This window comes from Geotrypetes seraphini, chromosome 3 (genome assembly GCF_902459505.1).
Source record: "Geotrypetes seraphini chromosome 3, aGeoSer1.1, whole genome shotgun sequence".
Taxonomy (NCBI): Eukaryota; Metazoa; Chordata; class Amphibia; order Gymnophiona; family Dermophiidae; genus Geotrypetes; species Geotrypetes seraphini.
In genome coordinates this window covers 329,233,409-329,252,711 of record NC_047086.1, presented here as the reverse complement: position 1 = coordinate 329,252,711, position 19,303 = coordinate 329,233,409, and the positions used below count along the sequence as shown (strand labels likewise).

Below are 19,303 nucleotides of genomic sequence, written 5' to 3'. Positions count from 1 at the left end.
AGCTTGCAGTTAGTGTGCAAATCAGTGCATACTGTCATACCAGCTGTTCAGTAACATCATGTGCTAATTTGTGTATTAACAGCTTAGTTCAGCTATACAAGAGATTCAGATAACTACTTTTTAGAATAAATTTTTGTCTTGTGCATTTCAGAGACTGTTCAGGTGCCACTGTCCAAAAGGGTGCGATTTGTTGGCCCTGGTGGCTATAATTTAAAGAAACTACAAGCAGAAACAGGTAAGCATGTGCTCTAGTAGTGTGTATTTAGATATGATTACACAAGATGAGCCAGGGACTCTTATTTTTTCACTGCAACACTTTGTTGCTAGTGCCTATAGTAAACTAAACATGTCTCTCAAAATCATTTTCCTATGAGTTTATCTCTTGTTCTTTTGCAATAGAAGAGTTCTTGAAGTCATTACTCTGAGTCAATATTTTATCACGCCACCTTTAGAGTCAGCGTTTATGCTCTAAAAGCTTGATTCATTGAGAAACATCAAGAACTACATTTCCACAAGTCTTGACCATTATCTAAAGGCTGTTGTAACACTATTAAGCTTTTTGAAAGCCAACAGAACTAAACTAAACTAAACCTTAAGTTTATATACCGCATCATCTCCACGGATGTTGTGGAGCTCGGCACGGTTTACAAGAACTTAAAATATAGGAAGAGAAGGAAAGAAAAAGGTTTACATGAACTTATATGTAGAAGAGAAGAGTAAGGGGGGATAGAATTACATTTTAGTGAAAAGCCAGGTTTTCAGTTGCTTGCGGAATAATTGGAGGGAGCCCAAGTTCCGCAGCGGGGTAGTAAGGTTGTTCCAAAGACCTGTGATTCTGAAGAGAAGGGATTTTCCCAGTTTGCCTGCAGAAGTCTGATTTATGAGGTTCCATTGTCAAAGGTTATTTCATAAATTTGTAGTAACTTTTCTTGCCATTGCTAGTCTTAAAAATATAGTAAAAAAAAATGTAATTCCTTATCTTTTTAAGGAGTTACAATAAGTCAACTGGATGAAGAAACATTCTCTATATTTGCTGCAACGCCTGGTGCAATGCACGAAGCACAGGAGTTTATTAGTGATATCTGCAAGGATGATGTAAGTGCCATGTTTATTATTTTACCTTTGCCTCTTTTTTTTTTTTTAATTGTATCAAAATGCTGTTTCTAACTCTTTCCTTTCTGTACAGCAAGAGCAGCAGTTGGAGTTTGGCGCCATTTATACAGCATCAATAACAGAAATTAGGTAAAACCCTCATCTTTTCTGAAAATGTTCTTTCCTTGCATATGATTTCTACTGCTAATATTCCTAACTTGAATTTATTTAAAAAGGTGAATTGAAAAATAAACTTTATGGAGTAAAGTTTCAAATGGCTAGTTGGGAACTGCCCATGTTAGGACAGGTGGTATACATGCTGAAATGGGGGTTTCAGCCTACTAAAAGTCTGAGCATGCACTTATGTCACCTAAAATGAGGTAAAGTATGCACCTTTGTCTATCCATACATATGTATTTAAAACTAAAGGTACACATCTAGCTCATTTTTTCTGCCTTCTCCCAACCATGTTATGCCCTCAGAAGTGCTTATCTTTTCTAGGGATAAATGTTTGTGCACTGTGAAAATACATGCAGATTACGACAGGCTGAAAATTCACCAGCAGATTGCATGCTATCCATATAAACCCAGTTTAGTATGTCGCAGCCTGCACTGGTGGATACAGTCTTCCAATCTAATTTAGGGAGTGAGTCTAGATCAGCCCCAGTGGACAGTGCTTCTCACAAATGCCAGACTCCTTGGTTGGGGGGGAGGGGGGCTCAGTGTCTCGGTTGCTTGGCTCAGGGCAACTGGTCGCCGGTGGAGGCTTCCTGGTTGATCAATGTTCTGAAGACAAGAGCCATTTGGCTAGCATTGGTGGAATTCCAGTCCTTGCTGGAGTGGAAGTCAGTTCAAGTTCTCTCAGATGATGTCACAGCAGTGGCCTATATCAATAGTCAGGGGGGGTACCAAGAGTCATCTAGTTGCGCTGGAGACCTCCATCTTTCTGGAATGGGCGGAGGCCCATCTTCTAAACATCTCGGCCTCCCACATAGCTGGAGTGGTCAATGGCCAGGTGGACTTCCTCAGTCCTCATGCTCTGGATCCCGGCGAGTGTTGTCTCGGGCTAGAGGCCTTCGAGTTGATTGTTCAGTCATGGGGATGGCTGATCATAGACCTCATGACCTCGAGTGTCAACGCCAATGTGCCAAGGTTCTTCAGTTGACACAGGAATTTCCATGCCGAGGGGCTGGATGCTCTGGTACAGGCTTGGCCTACAACCGGCCTGCTGTATGTCTTTCCTCCATGGCCTATGGTGGGCAGAGTTCTTCTTCAGATTGTGCAACACACAGGCCATGTGATCCTGGTAGCTCCGGATTGGCCCGAATGTCCATGGGACACAGATATGGTTTGTCTGCTCGTGGCAGATCCCCTCCCACTGCCCCTCTTGCCTGAACTTCTGACGCGGGGTCCCATTCCAATGTTCATTCCGGGTCCCTTTTGTCTTACGGCCTGGCTCTTGAAAGCCTAAGGAAGAAGGGATATTCAGATAAGGTGCTTCACTCTATTAGGGTCTTAGAGACTTTCTACCTCTCGGGCTTATGTGCGTGTTTGGTGTCTCTTTGAGGAGTGGTGGTCCATGCGGGGAGTTGAGCCCCTTCACGCTGCTTTGCCTCACATCTTGGAGTTTCTGCAGGATGGCCTGGAGTGCGGCCTCACATGGTCCTCTGTTAGGGTGCAGATTGCTGCGTTGCCTTCCATTCGCAGTCTCTTGCATGGTTGGCCTCCGAATGTGATTTAATTCCTGAGAGCAGCGAAATTGCTACCACTGCCTGTTAGGCTGTCAGTTCCTTCTTGGGACCTCAATCTGGTTCTCGCTGTGCTCGTTCGTCCTCTGTTTGAGCCTCTCAATTTCTGTACGTTGAAGGACCTTACTCTTAAGGCAGTCTTCCTGGTGGCCATTACTTTTGCAAGACACGTTTCTGAACTGCAGGCTTTCTCTTGTAGGCCGCCTTTCTTGGAGTTCTCTAGGGAGTGGGTCAGGTTGCAGCTGGTCCCCTCATTTCTGCCTAAGGTGGTTTTGCCTTTTCATGTCAACCAGTCCATGGTCCTCCCAGTCTTGAGTAGTCGGGAGGATTCTTTGGAGCAGAGACAGTTGTGCAAATTGGATGTCAGTAGGGTCCTTCGCTCTTATGTTCAGAAGACCCAGGAGTTACGGAAATCAGATCGTCTTTTTGTCCTCTTAGCAGGTTCTTGTAAGGGGGACAGTGCTTCCAAAGCTAGCATTGCGCGATGGATCAAGGATGCTATCGCTTTGGTGTACCTTCTTCAAAACAAGCATGCTCCGGAATGTCTTATAGCTCATGCCACTCGGGGGTCAGGCAACTTCTTAGACAGTCTTCTCTTGTACCGCCGGTGGAGATCTGTAAAGCTGCAGTTTGGTCTTCTCTCCATTCCTTTGTGCAACACAACTTTGTGGACGTCCAGGCGCGTCAAGACATGGTGTTCGGTGAGCGAGTTCTAGTGGCAGCCCTTTGGGGGTTCCACCCACGATGGTTACTACTTTGGTACGTCCCATCCATTTCTGTACCGGTCTGGAGGGCCAAAAAAGGAGAAATTAGGTCCTTACCTGCTAATTTTCTTTCTTTTAGCCCCTCCAGACCGGCATAGAATCCCACCATGTCATATTATTATGGGTTTTTTGCGAAGAGTATTTTTTTTTTTTTCTGTATGTGTTGGGTGTTGGTTGTTGGTTCGGCTGGTTTAGCTGGCAAACTGTGGGATGTTTGGGGAAGGTTCTTGTTCTAATCAGTATCCAACAGTGTTTTCCTGGTCCAGTTGGGCTAGACTTCTGTTTTCTCAATGTGAGTGTGGTGTTGTATGTTCTGGAATCAGTGTACTTGAATTCTGCTTGGCTATTCGTAAAAACTGATTGTAAGAGAAACTGCAGAGCCCACTTTTACTGATGCCAAACGTTTGTGTCTCAGTCTCTACCTGCTGGCAGAGGAGCATAAACCCATCTGTTTCTGTACTGGTCTGGAGAGACTAAAAGATAGAAAATTAGCCGGTAAGGACCTAATTTCTCCTTAGTGCATAGGAAAGACCTTTCTAAGGGCGTCTTAAGGCCAATTTCTACCACATCTTAGTAAAAAGATCCCTAAATGACTAAAAATATGTGGGCAAAAGATACACAGTTTTCCTGATATGGTGCATTCCAGTCATCCATGGTGGAAAACTTCTTATGAAAACTAGAGTATTGACAAAGGGTGGTACTTTTTTATGTGTAAATATCTTACTCTCTGAGCCCACTCAGCTGAGAAATTATTGGAGGAACCTTTGAATTTTTGTTTAGCGTTAATGGGTGTTAAGAGTAATTGATCTATCTATATTATAGCCACTAAGAAGTAAGGATCATATTCAGTAACCTTTAGGGCTCCTTTTACTAAGCTGCGTTAGGGCATTAATGCACGGAATAATGCATGCTGAATTGCCCCGCGCGCTAGACCTTAATGCCAGCATTGAGCTGGCGTTAGTTCTAGCTGCGTAGCGCGCGGTAATATGCTAAAAACGCTAGTGCACCTTAGTAAAAGGAGCCCTTAGATTTTCTTCACTTCCCTGGATGTGGGCTAGTGTGTTCATACTGGACAGTTTTTATAAATATGTATTCAGGGTTATGGAGGTGTGCCATTTTTGGTATGTATTGTTTCAAAAGAATAATAATAAAAACAAACTGACCAAAAATGTTTCCTTTTTTGCTGCAGAGATATTGGCGTGATGGTAAAACTATATCCGAATATGACTCCTGTGCTACTACATAACTCACAACTTGATCACAGAAGGGTAAAGAGAAAAGTTTGTCTGATTTCTTATTAATTTCTACATGTAAAGTTTTGAAACAAATCAAAACCCATAAATACTCAAACTTGGTATGCTGTTGTAAGACCAAATAATTTTGAATTGTCAAGAATTTTATTACAATTAGTGATAATATAGTTGGATCACAATCATAATTGATTACTACAGATTAGGCCAATGTCTCTCAAATATTTTTAACCCTGGCACACTAAACTAAGCAAATATTTTCGTGTCACATTAAGTGGAACAAATGTTCTTCGCGGCACATTATAATTGAAATTATAAAATTTTGCAAAACCAAAAAAATTTAAAATTTGAAATTTATTTAATGTTCTTTTAAGTTATTTATGGGTAATTGTAACAATGGTGAAACTAAAATAAATAGAATTGCTAGTCAATACGATGGATGTGCATGCTTTTGAGTGCAAATTAACTCAAAACGTGGTTTGTTAGTTGACAAGCAAACACAGATTTCATTATCTACCATCTGCAGTCGTTCTCTTTTTTTCAATTTAATTTCTGTCAGAACTGAAAATCCAAGTTTACAAAGGTAAGATCCAAATGTTAACGAAGCCTCGATTGCTTTGTTGCTCAAATTAGGACAAAAATAAAATAACTTGTTAGTTTTCAAGGACCAATCGCGTCAAAGAATGCTTGTCTGGGCGGTTGTATCCTTTTGCACACAGATGCTCATAACATTGACAGACTCTTGCATATGTCATCTATTCTAGTGTTAGGGTGGCATATGGACCTAGGTCCCCTTCTCTGCAGTCCATGGAATGCCCACCATGCTACTCCAAAGACTGGCTTGCAGTTATACTAGGAATGGCCATAGTATCTAGCTATCAGAGAAAGATATGAGTATATTATTTCATGCAGATTTTTGAGGGTGAGTGGGAGGGGGTTAGTGACCACTGGGGGAGTGTGTGTGGGGGCCATATTTTCATCCCTCAGTGATCATCTAGTCAATTTGGATACCTTTTTGGCCCTTATTCATTTTATAAACAGGTCTAGCCCAAAAGTCCAAATTGTCAATAGGAAATGGCTGCCATGAGCTCTCGCCATAGTCTCGAGAGACTACGGGAACTCACGGCAGTCATTCCCTATTGGCGATTTACACAGGGCAGGAGCGTAGGAAGATCACTCCTGCCCCGAAAGCCTCCTAGACCACCAGGTAAGGCCGGGATGCCGGTGGGTCAGAGCCGGACGAGAAGATATTCGCGGTTTTTCTCCACTTGTGGTCTGGCTCTGCCCCTATTCCCCACGAATACCGAGGGAGAAATGTACAGCTAAAAGCGGCTCTGGGGACGAAAATAGTTGTCGGTTATATCCGAAAGTCCGTTATATGTGAGTCCGCTATATCCGATGATTTTCTGTTTGCTTATAATGGCGCTCGACCGGGACCAGCAGACCTCGTCCGCTATAGGCGAGTCCATTATAATGAGATTATACTGTACAGTGTTTCCTCGGATTATGAGCATAATCCGTTCCAGGAGCATGCTCGTAATCCAAAATGCTCGTTTATCAAAGAAAATAGTGGCAACACCAAAGATTCGTTCCAGAACCCGGGGTCTGTACCTGTCGGGTGCCAGGTGCTGCAGTGCCGTCTCCTCCATCTGCCTCCTCCGTCCATCATCTGAAGAAGAACCCTACAGTGCCGCTTCAGGGAAGATGCCTCTAATGTCCGCCAGCCGCCGGAGAACCCCGCAGTGCCGCTTCAAAGGATGCCTCCTCCATCCGCCGGCCAGCCCTCCACGTCGGATGCCCCATGCATGCTTGAGAGCCCCCACCCGAGCCCACGCAGCTGAGCGCCGGGGCACCCGCACGACACGCACAACGCAACGCGCAGGCGGGACGGCACCCGGCCGTGCAGGCTCAGACAGAGGTCCTCCAACCTGCGGAAGGCACCCGACATGGAAGGCTAGACAGAAGAGGAATCCCCCGAAGCAGCGCTTCCTGGACTGTAAGTGCTCGTTTATCGGAGCAGTGCTCGGTTTGCGAGTCAAAAGTTTGCTGAGTGTTTTGTTCGTCTTGCAAAACACTCGCAAACCGGGTTACTCGCAAACCACTGTATGTTTATTCAAACATCAAAGAAATGAAGCAAATTGGTGAGGCAAGACTTCACTTGGCTGAATCCATGCTGACTTTATACCATTAGACCATGCCTGTATTGTGTACCATATATACTCGAATATAAACCGGGATTTTTAAATGGGGGTCCCGGTTTATATTCGGGTCAATGCCCTCTCCAAGAATTTTTTTTTTTTAAGGCTTCTGCCGCCAGGCTCTGCCCCCGCCTCCCTCCCTGCCCTATCCTCATACAGTACCTCATCTTGGCGATCCGCGGTGGAGGTGCAGTAGGCAAGAGCGAACTTTCCAAGTTCCTGCCCTGCTGCTAACTGGCTTCCACAAGTTCCTTCGGTTGCTGAGCGTCACGAGCAGAAGCGCAATTTTGCACTGCTGCTCAGTACTGAGAGGCATCCTTACTGGCTCCTGCAAATTTTCATGAGAATTTGCGGGAGCCAGTAAGGATGCCTCTCAGTACCGAGCAGCAGCGCCAAATCCTCATACAGTACCTCATCTTGGCAATCCGCAGTGGAGGTGCAGCGGGCAATAGCGAACTTTCCAAGTTCCTGCCCTGCTGTTAACTGGCTGCTGCGAGTTCCTTCGGTTGTTGAGCATCACAAGCAGTAGCGCAATTTGGTGCTGCTGCTCAGTACTGAGAGGCATCCATACTGGCTCCTGCAAATTTTTCTGAGAATTCGCGGGAGCCAGTAAGGATGCCTCTCAGTACCGAGCAGCAGCGCCAAATCGCGATCCTGCTCGTATCGCTCAGCAACCGAAGGAACTCGCGGCATCCAGTTAGCAGCAGGGCAGGAACTTGGAAAGTTTGCTCTTGCCCGCTGCACCTCTACCACGGATCGCCAAGATGAGGTACCGTATGAGGCTAGGGCAGGGAGGGTGGCGGGGGCAGAGCGTGGGAGGGTCTGAGGGTTCAGAGTCTGACAGGGGAGGGGGGAAGGAAGGAAGGGGGTTGGTGCAATGCCTGACAGGGGAGGGGGGAAGAAAGGAAGGGGGCTGGTGCAATGCCTGACAGAGGAGAGAGGGAAGGGTGCTTGGTGCAGAGCCTGATGGGAGTGGAAGATTGAAGGATGCTGAGCGTAGAGCCTGACAGGGGAGGGGAGGATGGGAGGGTGCTGGGCGCAGAGCCTGACAGGGGATGGGAGGATGGAAGAGTGCGGGCGCAAGCCTGGGAGGGGAGGAAGGAAGGGGGCTGTGTGCAGAGTCTGATGGGGCAGGACACTTGAATATTAAGCCGCCCGATTTATATTCGAGTCAACCATTTTTTTTCTCCTTTTTCGGGGGAAAAGGGATTCTCGACTTGTATTCGGATCAACTTATATTCGAGTATATACAGTAATTTTTATTCTTTGCGATAATTTTCCACTGTTTTGCCCAGTAGTGAAGTCAGGCTTACCAGAATGCAATTTCCTAGATTGCTCCTGGAACCCTTTTTAAAAATTAGTATTATATTTGCCACCCTCCAATCTTCAGAAACTATGGACTATTTTAATGACAGGTTACCGATCACTAACAGCAAATTAGTAATTTCATTTTTGGGTTCTTTCAGTAGCCTAGGGTGCATTCCATCTGGTCCAGGTAATGTACTACTCTTTAACTTGTCAATCTGGCTTAGTACATCTTCCAGGTTTACAGAAATTTTTCAGTTTCTCTACATTGTCACCCTTGAAAATCATTTCTGGTACAGGTAGATTTCTTACATCTGTAAAGACTGAAGCAAAGAATTTGTTTTGTCTCTCTACTATGGCCTTGTCCTCCCTGAGCGCCCCTTTTACTTTTTCATGATCTAACAGTTCCATGGAGTCCCTCAGTCTCTCTGCTTTTGATGTACCTAAAAAAGTTGTTACTATGGTCCAGATTCTTTAAACGGCCCCATTAAGTTAGGCGCTGGTAGGCGCTCTACCGACGTCTAACTTAAGTTGAAAACACCATTTTAAAATTGATTGAAAGCATTTTTTTTTTAAAATGTAGGCGCCAGAATTGTGCCTACAGAGACGTTTTACAGTGCTGAATGCAACTGGTGTGGCTAAGGCCAGAAATGGCGTTGGGTGTTGTAAAGCGCCTCCATAGGCACAATTCACATCAAATGTAGGCACCAGAAATATAGACCTTTGAAAACCCTGGCCTATGCTTTCAGCACCTACCTGTCTCGAAGGCACAATTCTATAAATGGTATGTGGACCGGCAGCTCTCACTGGCTCCATCTGTGTGTGTTGACTCTCACTTCAGTAAATATCAGCAATCAAGTTTATTAGGGTAAGCACAACTCACTGGCCCTTTAAATTCCAATACACTCAGCTAGGCATCATGGTTCAGGATTGTCTTTGTATACGAATCTTAATCCTCTCACTTTTCTTCAAGACAGCCCCAAATCACAGTCCCTAGTTCCATGAAGGCAAGTTACAGACTCCAAACAAAAATAAAAGTATAAAGTATTAGTTAAGCTGGTTGCCCTGGGAAAGCTCCTTTCTATTAACAAGGTTTAAACTTCTCAATCCTTACTGGTGTAACGCAGATAGGTTTACTCCCTTTTAAAGTTAATTTTTGAGAAAACCCCCAAAAAACTCTTAATCTGCTTCTCTCTTTCTTGGATAGACTGACTGCCCTAATTAGGGTTACCAGATTGTCTCTTAAAAAATAAAAATAAAAAAAGGACACTTGGCCGCACCCCATTCTGCCCCCCTCCCCCCCCTTGCAAACCTCCTGTGCCCTTCCCTAAGCTCTGGGCTGCATCTAGAAGGCCTCCAAGCATGCGTGGACATTGATGTGATGACATCACATCACTGTCCACACATGCGCAGAGGCCCTCCAGACACTGCTCAGTGCCTTCCAAAACACGGATAAACATCTTCCTACTTGGGGCAATGATACCATTAACGCTTCATGACATTCATTCCTACCAGAACACTTGGTCTTGGTCACACTTGTAGAACACAGATAAGCCCTATGCAAATACAGGACCACAAACTAAAAGTCCTAATATACACAAAACCCTAAGATGCCAGGTTCTGTGTGCAGTACAATACCAGAGAAAAAGAAAAAAATACATTTTTTTCCTGAACAGTCAAAATATAGACAGCAGATGTAAATTCTGAAAACTGACACATTTCAATCACTAAATTGAAAATATAATCACTTTTCCTACCTTTGGTGATTTTATTTTTCTATTCATCTTTTCCCAGTCTTCTGTACTGTTAACTGTATTTCCAGGGCCGCCTTATCCAAATGCTGTTTTTCTCTCCTTCATTTTATGTCCTACATCCATCTTTGGCATTAACTTTTAACATTCAACTTTCTTCCATTTTTCTGCTTCCTCTTCAAATCTACTTCCTTGTCTTCCCTTCCCATCTATCCATGTGTACCATCTTCTCCCTCATTCTCCCCTATTCCCATCTATCCATAAACAGCATTTCTTCCCTTTTCTTACCTTCCCCATTCCTCCCATCCCTAAGCACCATCTCCTCCCTTGCTCTCCCGTCCCTGTGCACCATGTCCTCCCTCTCTCTCCCCTTCCCCTCCATCCCTTTGTGCCATCTCGTCCCTGTCTTTCCCTCTTCTATGATCTGGGATCTCTTTCCTCTCCTTCCTTTCCCTTCTCCCTTTGTGGTCTGGCGTCTATCTGACTTTCCCTTCCCCTCCCCTCCCCCTGCCATAGTCAGGAATCCTTCCCTCCCTCCCTCCTTTTTCAGGTATGAAATCTCTCTTTTCTTCTCCCCCCCCCTTTCTTCATCCAGTGGTCTGACATCTCTCTTCTTCCCTTCCCCCTCCTCCCGTGGCCTGGTATCTCTGTCTGCTCCTTCCCTTTCTTCCCCTGCAGGTCTAGGGCATCTTTCTTAACCCCCGCCCCCCCCCCCCCCCCACACACACACTTTGGGATCCGGTCCTTGGTTATTTGGCGCTACTATAACTCTTCGTGCTGCCTTTGCCAACCCGGAAGCTTTTCCTACGGAGAATTATAGCAGCACTGGGTGAGCAAGTACAGGATCCTGGAGAGGGAGGAGGACTCTGGATAGGGGCGCGAGCTGCTGTAGGATTACTAGATGTCCGGTTTTGCCGGACAAAAGTTGTAAAATTCAAAGACCGCCCAAACTTCTGACAGAGTCCTCAAAAAGAGGACGTTTCCAGAGAAAGCAATAAAAACTTACCTCTTCTCATGAATCCAGTCACTCCCTTCAAACCATATATATTTTAATGTAAGCTGAACTAGATTCACTATGGTTAACTGAAGATGGAAATAACCATATGTTAACTTATTGTAACTACTTTGCTGATTGTCCAGCGCCTGTTGCTGTAAACCGCCTCAAACTATCATGGCTTTGGCGGTATATAAAAATAAAATTATTATTATTAAAGACTAAATTGTATGCTAAACTTGACTCTGTATAACTAAGATTACTGTACAAATATAAATTCATAATTTGTTTGTGTATGCTTTAAGTATCTTGTTACTCATTCTGAGCTTGTTGGGGAAGATGGGATATAAACTAACCAAATAAATAAACTTGGTAACCTTAGCCTTAATCCACGCTCAGCCTAGTATAGCTTTGCATTCCTTTCTTCCTCATACAGGGGATTCACCCACAAGGATTCTAGGAATTTCCCCCAAAACTCACAGTTCAGCTTCATTGTTAAATGGGTCCCAGTTTCCTGTAAAGAAAATGTCCATAGCTTCTTCTGGGGAGAGTTCCCTCTTGCTGGCCAGGTTTCGTTTCTCAGTCTCCCCCTCACTCGTGGCAGCTGTAAGCTCTTAAAACCCCTTGAGATCAATTCCCAGGGGAGAACCTCAAATCATGGAAGAAATTTGGGCTGGGCTTGGTTTTGACTGGGACTACCCATTGCCTCCTCTTTTCTCAGTCCAGTCCAGTTTTACTTCCTCTAGTTGTAATCCTATTTGGATTGGGCCAGCTCTGCAATACAGGGAGCTAAGCTTTCCAGCCTGTCTTTAAGGGGTATGGGGGAGGGGATCTCTGTGCTAATCTGCTGAGGATTTCCTTTAAAGGTACAGGGACTGTTTTGAGGGGCTGTTTTTTTGGCTTTCTGTCACAGGTGCTGTTATATGATTGACCCTCAAACGGCGACCCTTTTTAAAAGCTGCTGATGACAGCACTGTATATAGAATCCGGGCCTATGAGTTTTTGCCTCAATGGCAAGTTTCTCTTCATATTCTTTTAGCCACCTTTATCAGTGCTTTACATCTAACTTAGTGGAATTTATACTGCTGCTTATTTTCTTAATTCAGATCTTATTGCCATTCTTTTGAAGGTTCTTGTAGCTCTAATAGCTTTTCTTTTAAAAAGGTTTTGAAAGCCTGGCACTTTAAACCAGCATCTGATGAGACTTAAAAGGAATGCCAAATTGTCTATATTTTTGTTTCCCTGCTTCTCTCTCAACTGCTTGCCTATTTTTCTATAATTCTTTTTATATCTTTGTGACCATCCTAAATTGATTGATTTTACATTGTAAATCATCTTAATGGCTGTTAAGCTTGAAGGGCAATCTAATAAATGGCTGTAAATAATGGTGTTACAAGGGTTAAAATCATACACTGTATGCAGTGTTAAAAGAAAATTAGCTGAGTGGTTAAGTTGAAATGCTGCCGCCTTCTACAGGTAAATAGTGTGTTAAAATGCAGGCTCATACTCTGGAAGAAGTAATTGGAGCTAAAAAAAAAAGTACAAAGACATGAGTTTTTAGCAAATTAGATACTTTTGGAATACATTTCTGAAGCTTTGCAGGTAAATGTGTGTGTTTAAATATTCTTTTACCCAAAGCACAACAACTGGGTGTAGAGTAAACAAATTATTGTTCCAAAAGGTAATAATCACAAAAAACGTAAAGGGAACAATACATAGAAATTTTCAACACCTTTTTAAACCCGAATGGTGCTCAGAATCCACAAGTGGATAGGAAAAAGCTTTAGCATGGGGAATAAACCCCTAAGGCATTTTCACGGAATCTATCATTGCACCACCGATTTTGGTAGAAAGGTGAATAAAATGTCTCTAAAAAACCGGTGTAATAATTATTATATATCCATAAAGTGAAAAAATATCCAATACGTAAAAACTTCAAAACTGGTGAACTTAATTAAACTTATCTCAAATGTCCATGCAGCGATGATCTTGACAGGTTCTGACGCGTTTCGCCGAAATAGGCTTAGAAGGCTTCTTCAGAGAACCTGTAACGCTGTGTGAAAGATTCAGTTTGTAAATCCTTCCTAAACAAAAACACAAGGTGAAACTGTAATGAAATTCAAAAAACAAGAATAATACAAAGTCTCGACGCGGTCGGCTGGATACCTGGTACAGAGGAAAAAACCTTTCATTTCCTGTGACGTCAGTGCTCAGCTGAGCACCCTGTATTTGTAATGTGCAAAACTGTCCATCATCAGTGAAGGAACGCCCACCATTCAACTTCACGGTTCAATCCAGTGGGAGTCACTGTCCTCCAGTGGTATATCCATCTCTGCTCATGTTTCCATAGCCAGGCTTGAACATTACCGCCTCTCTTGAGGTGAGCTACTTCCAAGACTAAAAATTGTAAGTCATTTAGCTGGTGTGATAGCGAGTGCCAGTGCTGCACTAAGGGGGCTCCCATATCACCCCTCCTGATCTTGCTCAAATGCTCGGTGATACGTACCTTAATGCTACGAATAGTGTGTCCTAAGTATAACAATTTACATGGGCACATGATCATATAAACTACACCCCGAGTGTCACAGTCCGTATGATGTTGAAGAATATGGGATTTAAATAAACTGGGGTGGTCAATTCGAGTGGTCTCAAGAGCATGTGAGCATATTGTGCAGCGACCACATCTAAAGTGACCTTTAGACTGAGCTGAGATGTTAACATGTGCACTAACAAATTGAGAGGTCGTAATGTGATCACGTAAATTTCTGCCTCGCGAAAACGCAAACAGAGGGGGTTGAGAGAACCCTGGATGTACTTGTAAAATGTGCCAATGGGCTTTAATAATCTTTTTGATGGCAAAAGCTTTATATGAGTGAGGTAAAGTGCACACCATACGAGCTTCTTCAATGGCAGGGGAATGCTGTAATAAATACTGGCGGTGAGCATATAAGGCCCTTTTAAAAGCCTTTTTGATGATACCACTCGGATATCCTCTGTCTATGAACCTTTGTCTCATTTCCACAGAGCGTGCCTTATACTCCTCTTTATCACTACATAATCGTCTGAGCCGCAAAAATTGGCCCATGGGCAAATTATCCCTCAAATGACGTGGATGGTAACTGTCATAGTGCAATAGATTGTTCCTATCTGTCTGTTTACGGTATATCGTGGTATCAAAATGCCCCTGACTTAGAGTGATACAAATGTCAAGAAAAGCAATCTGAGTAGTAGAAATGGTAGATGTGAATTGTAAATGTGGATTACAGGTGTTTAACCACAACAAAAAACTGTGAAAAGACTCCACCGTATTGGTCCATATCAAAAAGACATCATCTATATAGCGCTTCCACACATAAATATCTGTGGAGTAAGTGGAGGTATAGATGTAAGTCTCTTCAAAATCTGTAACATACAAACATGCCAAAGTGGGGGACTTTTTGAAGAGACTTACATCTGTACCTCCACTTATTCCACAGATATTTATGTGTTGAAGCGCTATATAGATGATGTCTTTTTGATATGGACCAATACGGTGGAGTCTTTTCACAGTTTTTTGTTGTGGTTAAACACCTGTAATCCACATTTACAATTCACATCTACCATTTCTACTACTCAGATTGCTTTTCTTGACATTTGTATCACTCTAAGTCAGGGGCATTTTGATAGGGGTTTATTCCCCATGCTAAAGCTTTTTCCTATCCACTTGTGGATTCTGAGCACCATTCGGGTTTAAAAAGGTGTTGAAAATTTCTATGTATTGTTCCCTTTACGTTTTTTTGTAAATATTCTTTTAAACATTTTTATGAAAAGAACATACTATATGGATTTTTTTTTCCAGATTAAACATCCTAGTGCCCTGGGATTAGAAGTTGGACAACAAATACAGGTATTTTATGATGAGTGATTTTTGAAAGTAAGCATAAGCATCTGGGAGTGAGGGAAGCAAAAATTTATAGCATTTGTTAGACATATAGATATATTATACAACTGAAATAGAAAATGGGATTTTCTCTGCATAGAGTGTGCTTTGGGGGGGTTATTTTGTGGCTACTATTATGTATTAAGATTATATTGTGTGTATATGAAAAATGGAGAAATTGCATTACAATTAGTACTATTATTATGGGGGTGGGGCAGGGAAAGAGCTTGGGTGGGTCTTGGGGGAGCTGGATGGGGGGGTACTCAGTTTAATTTGTTAGGCTTAGGGGGTACTTGGCTTGAAGAAGTTGAGAAACACTGGCCTAGAGAATACAAAGTGCCAGTGGCCTGCAAAGCTGCCCATGGAGTTTGTCGTCCTCTCTAAAGCTTATTTTCCAAGGAAGATGCAGTCTCTTGTAATGTAGCTTGTTGTTGCTATATCTTAAGAGTTATGAATACGCTACATTTCTTCCATTTTTCATTTACACACAATATAATCTTATTAATACATAATAGTAACCACAAAATTTAAAAAACCCCACAAAGCACACTCTAAGCAAAGAAAATGTTAATTATCATTTATATTCAGGGGGGGTTCAAAGAAGTCAAGGCAGATGACTTTAAAATATGCAATCAGTAACAGCTATAGAAAAATAGACAAATATAGAGTAAAATATAGACAGCAGATATAAATTCACAAAACTTGACGCATTTTGATCACTAAGTTGAAAATAAAATTATTTTTCCTACCTTTGTTGTTTGGTGTTTTCATTAATCTCTGGTTGTATTTCCTTCTGACTGTGCATCCTATATTCCTTTCTTTCTGTCTCCTGCACACTTCCTCTCCTCCGGACCCCATTCCCTTCCCCAACCAACATCTCTCTGTTTCTGTCCCTCCATGAGTCCAACTTTTCTTCCTCTCTTCTCCACCCCTATTGGCAATATGTCTCTCTTTCTCTCACTGTCCATCTGTCTTGAGAGATCCAGGCATCTCTGCCAACATTTCTCCCTCTCTCATCCCCCGGATCATTTGCAGCATTTTTCACCACTGCCCACCAGCCCCATGCCCATTTCTCCTTCTATCAGTCCCTCTCCAGCAGAATGCCACATTTTTCCCTCCATCACTATGTCCAGCATTCCTCCCCCTTACATCCCCTTCAATCTGTCCCTCTGTTCCCTCTCCACCATTATATCCAACATTTCTCCTCTCATTCTTCTCTCCCCATGCACCTCTAACCCTCCTCTTTTTCTCTATGCCCAATCTTCCTCTTTCTTTCCCTCTGCACAACAATTCTCTCTTTCTATTCCCTCCTTCTGTCCCAAGTTAGTGCCCCCTTCCTCCTTCCCTTCTGTGCCCCATGTTCATCCCCCCACCTCCTCCCTGCCTTCCAAAATTAAGTTACATGCTGGGGATCCCTGCCTGCCCAGCCTGCACCACCCCTCTTCCGAAGCCAACCCAAATTGTCCACAGAAGCTGGTCCCTGCCTGCCTCACTCACCTGCACCCCTTCTCCTGAACTGTCCACAGAAGCCAATCCCTGCCTGCACCCCCCCTCCCCCGGAAATCAACCCAACCCGTCCACAGAAGCTGATCCCTGCCTGCCTCACCCGTACCCCCCCCCCCCCCGCAACAGAAGCCGATCCCTGCCTGCCTCGCCTGCACCTGCCCTCTCCCGATCCATCCACAGAAGCTGACCCTTGCCTGCCTCGCCTGCACCTCCTCCTATCCCGAAGCCAATCCTATTATTTTGTTGGAGCCGGACTCGCTCCATCCTCCCCCAACAGCAACTTCATGCAGGGACAGTGCGTGCAGTGATTCACATGCTGCACGTGGATGGCCCACAAGCCTTCCCTCTGACATGAATTCTGGCGGAGCGTAGGTTCTAGGTCAGCTACGCAGCATGTGAGTCTCTTCTGGGGGAGTGCTGCTGGGGGAGGAGGGAGCCAGTCTGGCTTCAATGAAGTAACAGGGTTGGCATTGGGGGTGGGGGGTGGTGCAGTGGGAAGACAGGCAAGCAGGGAGGGAGGGATCCCTGGCAGCAGCTTGAGCAGCGGGAGGCAGGCAGAGATCCCCGGTGGTGGTGGCCAGGCCGCGTATCCCTAACAAGCCACCCGCATACTTCCAAGGGTATGCGTATCGCATATTGAGAAACAATGCTCTAGGCCTGCAAATAATTTTTTGGGATGGGGTAGAAACTCTGCAGTTTCCCTCTGAAAATTCAGGTGTTATTCACAATGTGGATAGTTCCTGCAAACAGGTACAAAGTACATCTGTTGGGGAAGGGGGTAACAAAATTAATTCCTGTAAAATATAAACAAAAGTATTTTGGCTGCACACCCTTAGGGGTAAATTCTATAAACAGCGTCCCGATTGTAGGCAGCGGTAAGCATCCTACCGCTGTCTAACCAACCAACCAATTGGGATGCATGTAAAAATAAATAAATAAAAACCCTGATGCAGACTGCCTACACTTTAGGCATCTGTTGCATGTACAGGGATTTTTAATTCTTGGATTTCAAGAAACTGACTACTTGAATATTCCTGCATTGCCATCCATATGCTGGATTTGTTCAAATGCTCAGCTGCATATCTACAGTAATAATATGCACTTCTTTCTCAAACAAGGTAACAAAACAGTAATTCCCTTGAAAAATTTGGAGATCAAATGTTAAGCCGGTTCTTGGTTAGAGTTATCTTTATTTGATATACTACCTTTCCTCAGCAGATATCAAAGCAGTTTATATTACACTTCTCCCTCGGTATTCGCGGGGGATAGGGGCAGAGCCAGACCACAAATTGAGAAAAATCACGAATATCTTCTCGACCGGCTCTGACCCACTCCCGCCTTCCCCCCGGCATCCCGGGCAGGGCCTGGTGGTCTAGCAGATCGCCAATAGGAAATTACTGCCGTGAGTTCCCGTAGTCTCTCAAGACTATGGCGGGAGCTCACGGCAGCCATTTCCTATTGGCGATCTACATAGGGCAGGAGCGTAGGAAGATCGCTCCTGCCCCGAAAGCCTGCTAGACCACCAGGTAAGGCCAGGATGCCGGGAGGAAGGGTGAAGAGAGGCGGGGACGTGATAAAATATGGGTTCCCCCCCAAAAAATGTGAATTTGTGAAACCGCAAATGGGGAGGGGGAAGTGTACAATACATTAAATAGTAAGTAGGTCCTCTAATTAGTTTCCCTATCTGTCTCATGGGGCTCACAATCTAACTATGATACCTAGGGCAGTGGAAGGTTAAATGACTTGTCCAGGGTCACAAGAAGCAGCGCTGGGATTGAACCCGCAACCTTGGAGTGCTGAGCAGCAGCTGCCGTAACTACTAGACCACTGCTCTACTCTACTCCTTCTAGCATGATCCCATCAAAAAGAAGTTGCCATTCTTTCAATTCCAAACTCCAACCCACCTTCTAAGCATCAATATATCTTATCATTTCTTCTCTAATTCTCCCACCTGAACAGTGTATTGATGCTCCTTCTTATCCAATTTGTCTTGACTTGATTGTAAGCTCTTTTGCGCAGGGGCTGTCTCTTCTGCGTTCCGATGTAAAGCGCTGCATATGTCTAGTAGCGCTATAGAAATGATTAATAGTAGTATTTTGATAGGGCTCATGCAAAGAGGAGCACATCCAGCCCTTCTTTATTGTAAACCACCTAGAACTATTACGGCTTTGGCGGTATATAAGAAATTATTATTATTATTATTAGTTCTGGCATTGAATTACCTTCAGATATATAGTGGAAATAAGTCATTGTTTGAAGAATTATTTGCTGCCCTTCCCTACCCAAAGTGTTAGGATACCATGAGAAAGGGATGCTATTCATTGAGCAATTGTTAATAGTGATTTTTTTGTCTTATAGGTGAAATACTTTGGACGTGACCCAACAGACGGTAGAATGAGGCTTTCACGTAAAGTGCTTCAGGCTCCAGCTGCAACTGTAGTGAAAAATTTAGGAGACAAAAACAGTATTGTAATGGGAGGTACAGTTCCTGAATCATCTAGTTCTTGCTCCTAATGATCTTATGGATAATGGGAGATATTATGGACATTTATTCATGGACATTTCGTTCAATTCAAATTCACAACACTTGGATACAACAGGCTACTATCATGTATAGCTATTTTAATTATTTGTATAAAATCTATTTGATAAACTAACTTTGCCTTGTAGTATTTTCTGTGTTGACTCAAGAGTGGTGTCCTTTTTACTTTTAGACTTCAAGCTTTAGTAGAATTGTCCTATTTTGAGCATGAACCTTCCTTTACAACTAGTCATT

General features: G+C 43.7%; 1 protein-coding gene across 2 annotated transcripts in view; it reads left to right on the top strand.

Moving 5' to 3' along the window:
* Nucleotides 1-19,184, top strand: part of PNPT1 (polyribonucleotide nucleotidyltransferase 1) — a 149,201-nt gene extending 130,017 nt beyond the window's left edge. For both annotated transcript variants that reach the window (XM_033938048.1, XM_033938049.1), the window contains exons 23-28: nt 152-235; nt 989-1,095; nt 1,187-1,242; nt 4,794-4,872; nt 14,941-14,988; nt 18,886-19,184. In XM_033938048.1, the coding sequence (XP_033793939.1) occupies nt 152-235; nt 989-1,095; nt 1,187-1,242; nt 4,794-4,872; nt 14,941-14,988; nt 18,886-19,041 (530 nt within the window). In that variant the 3' untranslated portion in view covers nt 19,042-19,184. The remainder of the gene's footprint in view (nt 1-151; nt 236-988; nt 1,096-1,186; nt 1,243-4,793; nt 4,873-14,940; nt 14,989-18,885) is intronic.
* Nucleotides 19,185-19,303: the final 119 nt, after the last annotated feature.